This window comes from Eptesicus fuscus, chromosome 5, assembly GCF_027574615.1.
Source record: "Eptesicus fuscus isolate TK198812 chromosome 5, DD_ASM_mEF_20220401, whole genome shotgun sequence".
NCBI lineage: Eukaryota > Metazoa > Chordata > Mammalia > Chiroptera > Vespertilionidae > Eptesicus > Eptesicus fuscus.
Genome location: NC_072477.1, coordinates 10,367,026 through 10,379,731, shown reverse-complemented (window position 1 = coordinate 10,379,731; position 12,706 = coordinate 10,367,026). Strand labels below are relative to the sequence as shown.

The following is a 12,706-nucleotide window of genomic DNA, read 5'->3' as shown; positions in this document are numbered from 1 at the left end:
CTCTGAGACACTGCCCTCCCCTTATCCCAACCTAATGTCCATCTGTAGCCAAAGTTCTAGTCCACATACTGGCTTTCCTGGATGAGTTGCCAAAGAAATTTTTCTTGCGTGATTCTGGGCAGCCCTCACAGAGCACCCCCACCTCAGCGGCGCCGGTGCACAGGACGCACCTCCGCACGTCTCACGGGCAGGGGTGGGTCTGGTGGAAGGAGCTGGCGGACGGTGCAGCCCGGCTCCCCTCAGCAGGACTCTGTCTCCTCGGGCAGTGCTTTCCCCACTGCACATGAGTCCCTGGGGTCCTGTCTGAGCAGATGCTGACAGCAGAGCTAGGGTGGGCCTGGGCCCACATCTCTAACAGGCTGGTCCATGCTGGAGGCATCACCAAGAAGGCTGAGGGAATAACGGACTTTCTAAATACACCTGATACAGGCCGGAACTCCAAGTTTTAATGACTCCCTACTGCCCTGATCTGAAGAAGATAGGGCAAAATCTGCTCTACTGACCAGTCCAGGGGGAGGAGGTGCTGGTGTTGAGTAACCAGACCTTTCTAATCACGACTGCGAAACCCAAAAGACTTGGCAAGGACCATCATGGGTGCCAACTGAGCGGGTCCTTCACCCGTGGCGCTGGCTAGGCAGAGGAGGAGCGGAACAACTCGCACACACCAACCACAGTAGGTTTGGTTACCACGGCCCTGTCCTTGTCTATGTACATGTAAACACAAGACTCACATATATAATATGCAAAACGAGGGCTTCTGTGTCATTGGCACATCCAAAAAAATGTGCAAGAGATGAGAGACTGATAACCAGACACAAATTATCTAGAAAACTTTAAAAGGGTTTGCTGGCACGCATGCTCGCACACCTGATCCCACCTCGTGCTCCCCCTGGCTCCCCAGGGCAGGGACAGGCCCTGAGGCGTGGCCCATCCCTGGGTCTCTAGTCCTCCAGCAACAGCTCCAGCTCCTCCAGGGGCAGGCGCACTCGGAGCTCCTTCTCGGTCATCAGGTCCAGGATCTCCTGCATCTCATCGGGGAAGTACTCCACGGCGTCCATGTACAACGCCTAGGGCGGAGAGCCACCACCCTGGTCACCAGCCACTCCCTGTCCCAGCAGGCCTGCCCTCCGGCCCCTCCACAGCCCGCAAGCCCCTCGCTGTGCTGACTCCTCAGCAGCACCTCGACACACATCCGGAGGACACGGACCTCAGGGCAGTGAAAGAGTCAACTCCAGGTGGGACCAGCTGGCAGGCAGGTTTCTCAGTGTCTGACTGGACTCTGCAGGGCAGACGGCCATAGATCCCAATGCCTGCAGCCTCTGGGCAGATGCCGGGAAACCCACAGCAACACCCCTGAACCCCAGCTCCATGCAGAGACAGGACACGTGCCCACCGGCTCAGGCTGCACTGGGCAGTTCCCCCAGAGGGGCCTGGATGGGCCCCGTCTCCCTGACAGGGACAGGCAAGCGGACAAGGGGACTGACTGGGCAGGAAGGTCCTGGGGTGTCAGGAGATACCGTGGCCTTTAGTACTTACCTTTGCCCAAGGACAACTCTGAAGTGCTTTGTAGAACACACCCTTGCTTCTGTCCTTATTTCCTAACGAAACCTGAGGGGGGAGGAGGGGACACAAAAATGATGAATTGAAGCAGGTAGGCTGAGGCTACAGAGACCACCCCTGCAGGGTCCTCAGCTGCAGCCAGCCGTGGAGACATCCGCACAGCGGCTACTGGGTGTCTGCGTACCAGGGGACGCTAGCTATCGGGGCCTCTGCTGTGTGGGGCCCATTCCTCCAGCAACAGGCCCAGAGTGCTGACCGATCACACTTCTGGCTGGCCTTCATCTCCTGTGGCCCGCAGCCTTTCACTCCTAACAGTGCCCGGGACCCCGAGGCCCTGTGTGTGTGGTGAGGCTGATGGCTTTACACAGAGAAGACCTCTGCTTTAACATGTGCCATTTTCTGGAAACTATCTCCGAGAAGAGAGAGCCAGGACTGCTGAATGGGTAACACTGAACGTAAACTTCAGGCAGGCATTTCAGTCCGAGAGGGTGTAGACATTCGGCAGGTCTCTCCAATATAACACCCTTAGTCTCAATTCAGACACGCCCTCTCTCCATGCCCACTGTGAGAGCCAGAGCTGCAGGTGGCACCCGCCCCACCACCACCGGGGCCTCTCCCACATCCAGGAAGGGACCTGTTGCTTGGCGGCTCCTCCATGCACTCAGCCCACCGGGCAGCTCCCCAGGCTGCCAGGTGTCTGCAGCTGTTAGTGGGTACAAGCCAAGCTCAGGAGCTGAAGTCTGTTTCTGGACTTTGCACCCACCCACCCACCCACCTCCTCCAGACTCATTCCCAGAACCTTCTGGGGGCGCCAGGTCTCTGCCAGGTGGCTGGTGCTTGGCATCCGGCATGGCTCCAGTGAGGGCTGCTGACCAACCTCCCGGAAACCCTGGCAATGGCATCTAGAGACTCCAATCTGTGCCTTGGGAGCTCTGCCCACCACGGCCAGCTCACTTCCTTTTCCATTTTTTCAGGTTAACGCCCACCATCACCAAGACTGTAACTCTGGGCTGTACCCAGCATCTGTGATAAAAACGTTCAAGCCTCCCCAGGTCCCCCCCACAGAGCCTCCCGGCTGAACACTCCTGCTTCCCTCCCTGACGTGAGCCTCAGCCGCTCTGAGGCTAGACCTCTGCATCGCACCCCAGGAGCCAGTGTGAGCTGTCCCTCCTTCGCTCAACGAAGTACTTCAATGTCCTCTCCAAAAATACTGACAAACTTAGATGTCTTTCCCTCGTTTTTGGAAGAAGATTGCACTACTGCAAGTTCTCACCCACCGTGTCTGTGAGACTCAGAGGTCCTGGACCCAGCAAGCCCAGGTGCTTCCATGAGCGGGCTAGCCTCAAAGGAGACCCTCTCTCTGCGACTATCAACCGGCCACCAGACACTTCCGCTGGACTGTCCAGAAGGGTCTCGGCCAGGGGAAAGCCTGTGAGACCACTGGTTTTCTCTGTTCGGAATTTCCTATTCTACGACGGCCCTGGATGTAACTGCTCCTTCTCACTACAGCGCCCACCTTCTAAATTCCCTCATCCTAAACCCCGCCCCTTGTACAGTTCCTAAGTAGGGCTGAAATCTAACCAGTGGGTGACGCCCATGCTCCCCGTGACCCCGCGGGGCTGTGACGGGAAAGTGTGTCTCCTCGGGCACCTGGGAACGTCTCGGGTTCTAACCGGGACCAGGCACGGGACTGAAGTCACAGCTACCGAAGGGGCAGAGCTGCAGGTATGGTCTCCACGTAAACGCCTCCGAGGCCGCCAACACAGTCCCAAAATACTGACTCAGCCTCACACCAAAACGCCCAGCAACTCCTCCTTCCTGTCATTCCACCAAACACCCCAAGTTAAACTGCTACATGTAACCCCGAGAGCCCAGACATTATCCCCGCCCGGGGCGAGGGACAAGGAAGCGCCTCCCCGCTTTCCCGCACAGGGCCCCTGGACACCTGCACTTTCCGCGTAAAAAAAACCAAAAACTCCAAGTATTTTCTTACCAAAAAGCTCAAGTACATCCTCCACAGTAAGGGGCACTGGCTGCCGTGCTCACTCCGGATCGCGTTTTCAAACAGGGCTCTGATCCGGTGCGTCAAGCCGGTCTCAGGAATTGTGGCGTAGACCTCTCTGCCATCTACCCTGCAAGACAAAGGCTCGTGAAACCCCGGGACAAGTTCTCACACTGACGTCACAAGAGGCAGAGGTGCATGTGTTCGTGACAACGAACGTCAGCAGCAACTGGATCACAGCTTGTCAGAGGCAGGCTGTCCCTCAGATCTGGGGGTGCTGGGGGGTGGAGTGCAGATGTGATGCGCTCCTCCAAAGCCAGAGGAAGGCAGTGTCCAGGGTTCTGTGGTTTCTCACACACCAAGTCCTTGCTACTCGGGAACCTGTCAGAGAGGCGAAGTGGCTTGTCCAAGGTCACCCAGCTGGTAAATGGAAGAGCTGGGATGTGCCCCAGAGTCCAACTCCAGGGCCCGGCTCTTACCCATATGCTTTCACCACAGCGTCTGCGATACTGAAGGCCTGGCCATTCCCACCCACAAACCATAAGCAAGGTGCAGGATCCCAGAAGGCATGGCCTAGGCAGACGGCCACAAAAGCCTCTAATGCAAGATGCTGCTCTTTGCAGCTCTTCTATAAACCCTACACACCCACACCGTGTGCCACGCGCTGGCCGTGTTCATTTCTGCACCCTGAGGCTCAGAGGCTGGGGGACACGCACACATTCCATCCAGGTGTGGACACATGAGCAAGATGGACCTCATTACCTCTGGACGGTCTCCACCAGCCTTTTCCTCATTTTCTCAGCTTCAATGGCAAACAACCAAGGCTCCAAGGGTCTCGCAGACCTGGTGACTGCATCGAAGAACCTCCTGGTCTTGCTGGCGCTGTGGGACTTGTTCTGAACCTGAACGTAGGACCTCCAAAGAACCTGGTTGCCTGGATACAACTTTAAAGCCTCTGAGAGCGCCTGCCGCAGAGGAGCCAGAGGGTAAACGCTGACTTTCATGTGGAACCTGAGCAGGCTCGTGTGCATCAGTGTGACCGCCTCGAGGACGCTGCTCACACTCGGGGGGCAGGCACTGCCCTCCAGGCCCGGGCCTTCTAGGGAAAGAGAGCCCTTCAGTTTTGCAAACACCTGCTCGTGTATCTGCACAGCAGCATCGATCCCTATGGTCAAATACTGGAAGAGCATAAAGCATTTAACCACGCTGACTAGGCGGTTAAGGGAGGTGGTGGCAGCTGGATCAGAGACACAGCTCTCACCCAAACAGTCCTGCAGTGCATGTTCGTAAGCCTTCCGAGCTTTCAAAATGTGAACGGCCAGGACTTGCCCAGTGTAGGGCCCATAGGGACCACTCTCAGCCAGCCTGGTTAGTATGTGAACAGCTCGGGCCGCGGTGGCCACTCTGGTGTCTGGCGCCAGCTCCAGCTCCAGCTCAGCATAGAGCAGACTGAGCTCACAGACCTCAGGGTCCTTCAGCTCCCCGCTCCCTGCCGAGCTGAGTGCTGTATCGAAAACTTTTCTGGCGTCCTCTGTGTTGCCAAGCAACCATTCCAGATGTGCATACTGCTTCCAGAGGCAAACGTTGTTGCGGTTTTCTGGCTCCTTAAGGAGATTCTTGGCTAGTTTTTTGCAGTTCTTTCCTCGTGATTTTAACCTCTTCTTGTTTTTAGTGTGCAGACACCAAATGACCTAGAGGTAGAAAGGAAAGATGACTCCATGTGCTCTGGATGTTAAAGCAATCCCGGGGTATTGTCAGCTTGAGAAAGCCACACGAGGCGTCTACACTTTCTTCCTCCACCACATGCTTGGTAAACACTTAGGCTCTCTGAGCTGGGAAACAAATCAGGATTTCTTTTTCCTCTATTGATTTTTAGAGGGAGTGGAAGGGAAAAGAGGGTTGGGGGAGAAAGAGAGACATAGATGTGAGAGACACACATCAATTGGTTGCCTACTGCACACGCCCTGACTGGGGCCGGGATCGAACCTGCAAACCAGGTACATGCTATTAACTGGAAATCAAACCCAAGACTTTTTGGAGCGTGACCTGATGCTCTAACCACTGAGCACACCAGCCAGGCACAAATCAGGATTTTTTACCAAAGCCACAAGAACTCCAAAATGAAACATCCAGGTTTCCATCCGAAACCTCTACAAACAAGGCTGACATACTCTAAATGTTCTTCTCCAAAGAGGCAGCCTCCCAATTTTATACTTTAACTAGTGTCCCAGTGCACGGGTTTGTGCACATTAAAAGGAAATTAATTAGAAGAAATACTTTAATATTGCTATTAGCCCTTTCTCTATAATAGAAGTGTCAACCAAATTCACGATCAACAATGACAGATCAAAACACATGCGTGAGATTGGTACCAGCGAGAGCTTTATATGTACCGTGTATGTGCAAGTCAACTTAGCCTTTTATCCTATACTAGAGGCCTGTTGCACGAAATTCATGCACTGGAGTGGGTGTCCCTCAGCCCAGCCTTCACCCTCTCCAATCTGCAACCCCTCGAGGGATATCCGACTGCCGGCAGACGGGACATCCCTCTCACAATCCAGGACCACTGGCTCCCAACCGCTTGCCTGCCTGCTTGCCCCTAACCACTTCTGCCTGCCAGCCTGATCACCCCCTAACCACTCCCCTGCCAGCCTGATCGATGCCTAACTGCTCCCCTGCCAGCCCGGTCGCCCCCAACAGCCCTCCCCTGCCGGCCTGGTCGCCCACAACTGCCCTCCCCTGCCAGCTGGGTCACCCACAACTGCCTTCCCCTGCTGGCCATCTTGTGACCACCTGGGGGCGGCCATCTTGTGCGAGAGTGTAACAGTCAATTTGCATATTACCTATTTATTATATAGGATAATAAAAGGGTAATATGCAAATTGACCCTAACAGCGGAACTACTGGGAACGACTGGTCGCTATGACATGCATTGACCACCAGGGGCAGATGCTCAACACAGGAGCTGCCCCCTGGTGATCAGTGCGCTCCCACAGGGGGAGCTGTGCTCAGCCACAAGCTGGGCTGACAGCTGTGAGTGCAGCGGCAGTGGGGGAGCCTCTCCCGCCTCCTTTGCAGCGCTAAGGATGTCCTACTACGGCTTAGGCCTGCTTCCCCTGGGGAGCGGGCCTAAGCCATCAGTTGGACATCCCCCAAGGGCTCCCGGGCTGCCAGAGGGATGTCTGACTGCCAGCTTAGGCCTGATCCCCCAGGGAGCGGGCCTATGCTGGCAGGTAGACATCCCTGAGGGCTCCAGGACTGCGAGAGGGTGCAGGCCGGGCTGAGGGGCCGAATTTTTGTGCACCAGGCCTCTAGTATATATAGAATAAACTTGCATAATTAGACCTGCTTTCTGATTTAGCTAAACTTTTTCCAGCCCAGTGAAGCACCCCAACTTCTCTTTCAGGTAATTGTCAACAACACAGCAGTAAATATCAAAACAAAGCAGATTATTACTGTAGATCACGCAGGCAGAACAAAGGGTAAAATATTTAACTGCAGCAGTGTTTGACTATATTCTATGCAGTGAGAAAACCTGAAGTCATTTTCAGGTTCCACCATTCCTTACTTCTTTTCAGTCAGGTCAAGTTTCTAAGCTTTCTAAATCTGTTTTCCGGCTAATGAAAAGAAAATAGAATTCTACTGAGTCTCCTATCTATCTATTCCAGGACTTCTGTGAGGATCAAATGAGATGAGGCACGTGAAAAAGCTTCTCAGACATTTGATTAAACTGTAAAATGTTTGCACCTCGCTATAAAGCAAGTCGGGTTCCTGGCTGCAGAAACTCCAAGGAGGCTAGTTGTTAGGGAGAAGAAGCTGGGCATTGCTACGTGATGTAATTACCTGGTGCCCACAGCAACCGTTTCTGGGCTGGGCTGGGCTGTGGGCTGCATTTTGTGCCATGGGGTCTTGGCAGCGTTGGTTGTGATTTGGTGGGGTGTCGCTCCCGGGTGGTGACGGGGCCTGTGTCCCACTTGGGGGAAGCCGAGTGTTGCTTTGTGGGCACTAGGTCTGTGGTACCATTTATTTTTAAATGGTCAGTGTGTGTCATGGCAGCTCCTGTGTTGAGCATCTGCTCCCTGGTGGTCAGTGCGCGTCATAGCAACTGGCCGGCCAGACACTTAGCCTTTTATATATATATAGAAGGTAATACAACCTGGTGTGTGCAATCTGTAGTTAAAATGTTAGAACTTTGGGGGATAAGATTCTATACTAACTTTGGCCAGCAGAGGGCAGAAGAGTCTATTCTAGACAAATTTCTAGCAGATACATAGATAAAAGAGCAGGGTAAGTAGCTTATTTTATCTATTTTAATAAGCCCCTAAACCCTCTTACCCTGTTTAAGCTTAAGCTTGGTTCTTAACACTAAGAGCTCACATAATCACAGGCATCTGGTGATACAAGAATCAACACAAATAGCCCAGTCACTCCTGCATTCCTCTTGGCTGTGGGCCCTCTGAAAGGGCAGCCACACACCAGGTGCCTTTATGGTCCCCGAAGAACAAGGTGCTGTGGCCCAGGACCCTGAAGAAGACATCCCCACGCAGGGGTGGAGGGGGCCGGAGTTACCTTTGCAATCTCGTACCGTAGCCAGGAGGAGCATAGCTGGGACCTCTCCGTGCCTGAAAACAAAGGCATCACCAGGTGGAAGATGTTGCGGATGAACTCCTCGCCCTCTCGGCTGTGACCCCTGGTCCAGCGCCGACAGCCCAACTGGTCCGTGCGACCGACACAGCTGACGCCAGAAAATGAAAGGTTGAGAGAAGTCAATGGCTGTTCGTCATAAAGTCCGTTATCGAAGATGCTGTTCTCATCCATGGCCAGGTAGAGGCAGGAGGCTGGAGGGCTGAAGCCAGCAGGCACACCCAAGAACTGCAGAAAGGCCACAATCAGCTGGAACTGAAGAGCGTGGCTGGAAAGCCGGATTAGAGATTGTCCAATATCATCAAACAGCACCTGCAACAAAGACAAAGGGACCTGTTCAGGGGCTCGGTTTGTTTGTTTATTGTAATGAACAAACAAAAACCATCACAATTCTCTTCACATGAATGTATAATGATTCAACATTATACAATTTTGAACAACATTATACAATTTTTCTGCAAGATGCAAAAAAGCTAGAGGCTTCTCAAGACAACCCGGAGCGCTGCAGGATAAGTTCCCACACTCCTAGGATTCTCAGAATGCGGGAGGCCCATGGGCAGGCTGGAGCCAAAAATTTTCAAAGTATCCTGCTGGATTCATAGAAAATCTAGAATCACTCACTTCTGAAAGGACACACAATTGCTTTGTAGTTACAAGTGTAAATTTTTTTTTAAGATAGAAGAATAACTTTATTATTCTGTGGTTTTTTGGTACAAAACTGCTTTAGGAAATGAAAAATATGCTAAAAAATAGATAAACAGCAGGAAGGGAAGGGAAGAAGGAAACTAAAGGAGCAAGGACCGTGTTGAGAGCAATTTTAAGAGCCTAATACCAACTGTGAGTGTCCGTAGCTGACTTCAGGTATAACTTTACAATGTAAGGCTTTGTTCCAAGGTCCTGCGCATCTGATTGGTCTTTGTGGCTCTGAGCAAAGGACTACCTGGAGTCAACTCACCAAAACCATCAGTCAATCAGAAATCTCCAGGCTTGGCGTAGAGAGAAAGCTAAGTGACAAGAAACTGCTTGCAGCAGTGGTGTGCTCCAGAAATGAGCTTCCAGGAAACTGCCCAGATTTTGAGCCTTGAGAACTGATTTCTGGAAGGATCATGAATTCTGCAAAACCCTCAACCACCACCGAAAGACCCAAGTCCTCCCTGAACCTTCCAGCTACAGCCAGGAGAGGAAGCTCACGTGCACACTCGCCTCACGCCAGTCCCCGCACGGAGCACTGGTGGTTCAGCAGTGAAGAAAACAGGCAAACATCTTCACCCTCGAGGCATGTAACAGGTAGGGAGGGTCACAGACAACAAACCATTCCAAAGCTGACAAGCCTCCCTACTCTCAGTCCATACTATACCATGTTATATAATACATACTTATTATATTTTATTCCAAGCAATATAAAATGTATCTTGTGAAGCTGGGTCAATTCCAGGTATCAAAAGAGAATCTTTTCCTTTATTTTAAAGGAAAGCTCCCAGAGCTGTGGCCACGAGACAGAGCAGCATGTACCGAGTCATGCAGCAACGGTGTTAACAGAGCTAACGTGAGTTCAATGCCTGGCACACAGCAGGCTGCAACTGCTAGTTCCCTCTCCAGCAAGACTAGCTGTACGCCGACTGTCCCCAAATGGCCCTACATCCAGTCCCCCTTGTCTTCTGGAGTCAAACCTATCTGCCATGTTTCTGAGGATATAAGGAGGGCGGGGAAAGTGGACACAGTTAAAGAATCTAGGACAGGGATTCTGTGTTTTTAAACCCTGAGCCCTCCAGCTTCCATGTGAAAAAGCTGGAAGACCATCGCTCCTATTCAGGGGCAGGAACTACCTGGTCAAGTGCCTCTCAGCTCCTACATCACCAGCAGCCAATGAAATTCTACCCTGGTTTTCAATGAGAGGGAAGTTTCCAGACAGGAACAAGAGCCAAGCTAGCATCTCCTAAGTGCTCTGAGAGCCCAACACCTTCTTTGGGTACCCAAACCCAATGGGAATGGGGAGAAGGCCAAGACCCGATGGCTGGGGTCCCTCCTGGGGTGGGGTACTTGCCTGTCTCTCTGGATCATCACAGTCTTCCTCCGTTTGCTTCTTGGTCTTATCAGGGCGCCACGGCCGCCAGTGCCTCTGGTCTCGGGATCGCTCAGCAGCAAGCCAGATCTGCCACCTGGGCAGAGTCTTATCTCTGATGTCCTGGTCATCCTCTTCTGGCTCATCATCATCATCATCTAGGCAAGAACAAAACTTCTAGCTCACCTAACCAGCAAATAAAACCATCACCACCAACACCCAAATCCACCTGGATGCCAGCCACTGTGGTGGCACCTGGAATGCCAAGATGAGTAAGAGCTACCTAGGCCCAGCCTTCCGGAAGGCTCAGTGGACTTTACGGATGGCCTCTCCTGTAATCACAATCAAGGTCCCCCAAAAACGGTAGGTCAGCTGATGAAATCTAATGATTTTTAACGCTATCACACCAACGAAAATGAGGACACATATTCTAGAACAGCACTGACCAACACAGCTTTCTGTGGTGATCCAACGTTCTATATCTGTGCTGTCTGACAGAGTAGCCACCACCACAGGGGACTTACTGGCACTTGAAATATAGCTGGTAGAAGAAGTGAGTTTTTAATTTTATTCCACTTTATGCTGAAACCGGTTTGGCTCAGTGGATAGAGCGTCGGTCTGCGGACTAAAGGGTCCCAGGTTCGATTCCGGTCAAGGGCATGTACATTGGTTGCGGGCACATCCCCTGTGGGTGGTGTGCAGGAGGCAGCTGGTCGATGTTTCTCTCTCATCGATGTTTCTAGCTCTCTATCCCTCTTCCTTCCTCTCTGTAAAAAATCAATAAAATATATATTTTTTTAAAAAAGGAATAATTTTATTCCACTTTAATTAAAAGAGCCATATGTGGCTAGTGGCTACTACTAGACAACACCATTCTAGAATGCTAAATGACATTTAATGACAACATTGGTTTAGATTTTCTTAAGCCATCTGAATTTTTAGCCAGTGACCTTACGATTATGACCTATGTTCACTTCTTTTAAAAAATGTCAATTCAAGATATCCTTCAGTGATATCCTTTATCCTTTGGTGGCGTCCTTTATTTCCCTGTTTCCTGACTCTGAGCATGCAGAATAGAAGAGAAGAGTCTGAATCACCTGTAAAGTTCCACATTTAAACAGAAACAAACAGGGCATGTAAAATGGTACCGCCACTTGGAAAAGTTTGGCAGTTTCTTATAAAACTAAACATGCACTCACCATAAGGCCCAGCAATTGCACTTTTTGGTGCTGATGCCAGAAAAATGGAAACCTATGTTCACACAAAACCCTATCCACGAATGCCCACAGCAAAGCTTTATTCACAACAGCCCAAAGCTGGGAACAACATACACAAACTGGTACAGCTATGTCATGGAACACTACTGGGCAATAAATATGAATGAACTATTGACATACACAACAAATTGGCTGAATCTCAGGGGAACTATGCTAAGTGGAAAAAAAAAATCTTCAAAGTTACACAGAAAACAAGTGCTGGCAAAGTTATCCCAAACACCTGCAGGGCCCCGCCTAAGAGGTGACAGACATGCCACCTGGCCTGCAGCTCTGCACTGCCAGGGAGATCACAGCCAATCCCAAGTTTTCATTTCTCAGATGAAAACTGGAAGGTGATACCTGTGAAAGGAGGCTGGCCGAGCCTGGTGAGTGCCCACCCACCGCGCTCTCCCTCACATGTGCAATGAAACCAGGCACTTCCTGACCAGCTAAGAGCTGCACTGGCCAAAACAGCAGCGTTAATATGTGGCTATCAAGCCCTTGAAAGTGGCTGGTCTGAGCTGAGATGTGCTACACATGGAAAACACACGCCAGGTTTCAGAGTTCGTATGGGGAAGCATGCAAAACACCTCATTAGTTTCTTACTACTGATTAAATGTTGAAATGTTAATGTTCTTACATACTAGGTTAAACAACACACATTACCAGAATTAATTTCACCTCTTTTCTTTTTGCTTGTTTTAGGTGGCTACTAGATAATGTGAAGTTACACATGTGCTTGAGTTATATTTCTATTGGTCAGGGCTGTTTTAGAGGATAACTCTGGAAAGTACTTTGGGGTCATTTAGAATGACATTTATAGAAATGCTAGTTAATTTTTTTTTTGCTAGTTAATAATTTTATAGTATTCCTTAAAAGGCATGTATTTTCAAATTATCTGGACATTGCCAAGAAAACAAAAAGACTGCCTTAAATACACACTAAAGTGGGGGTGGGGATTAGTAACAAGACCAGTTCTTCGGGAGCCTGAAAAGGAAAAATGAAGCATTTCACCTGGGAGAACTCAAAGCCTCCAAGCATGATGCAGAGAGGGGTCAACCGCTTCAAAGGCTCTAAGAGGAAAACAGTCTATTCTCCCGGGACATCTACTTAATGTACTTCTGACATTTGTACAATGTTCTTAAGCTACTGCTAATGGCTTATACATATAAACAAATAATC

General features: G+C 50.9%; 1 protein-coding gene across 2 annotated transcripts in view; it reads right to left on the bottom strand.

Annotated features, from left to right (window-relative positions):
- Positions 1-817: 817 nt before the first annotated feature.
- The window catches only part of NRDE2 (NRDE-2, necessary for RNA interference, domain containing), a 36,030-nt gene continuing 24,141 nt past the window's right edge, over positions 818-12,706 (bottom strand). The window contains exons 9-14 of one of the 2 annotated variants that reach the window (XM_008148419.3): positions 10,251-10,426; positions 8,132-8,518; positions 4,325-5,253; positions 3,554-3,692; positions 1,537-1,608; positions 818-1,067 (exon numbers count right to left, since the gene is read on the bottom strand). In XM_008148419.3, the coding sequence (XP_008146641.2) occupies positions 942-1,067; positions 1,537-1,608; positions 3,554-3,692; positions 4,325-5,253; positions 8,132-8,518; positions 10,251-10,426 (1,829 nt within the window). In that variant the 3' untranslated portion in view covers positions 818-941. Of the gene's footprint in view, positions 1,068-1,536; positions 1,609-3,553; positions 3,693-4,324; positions 5,254-8,131; positions 8,519-10,250; positions 10,427-12,706 lie in introns of those variants that run through there. The other variant, XM_054715836.1, reaches the window with a different exon arrangement.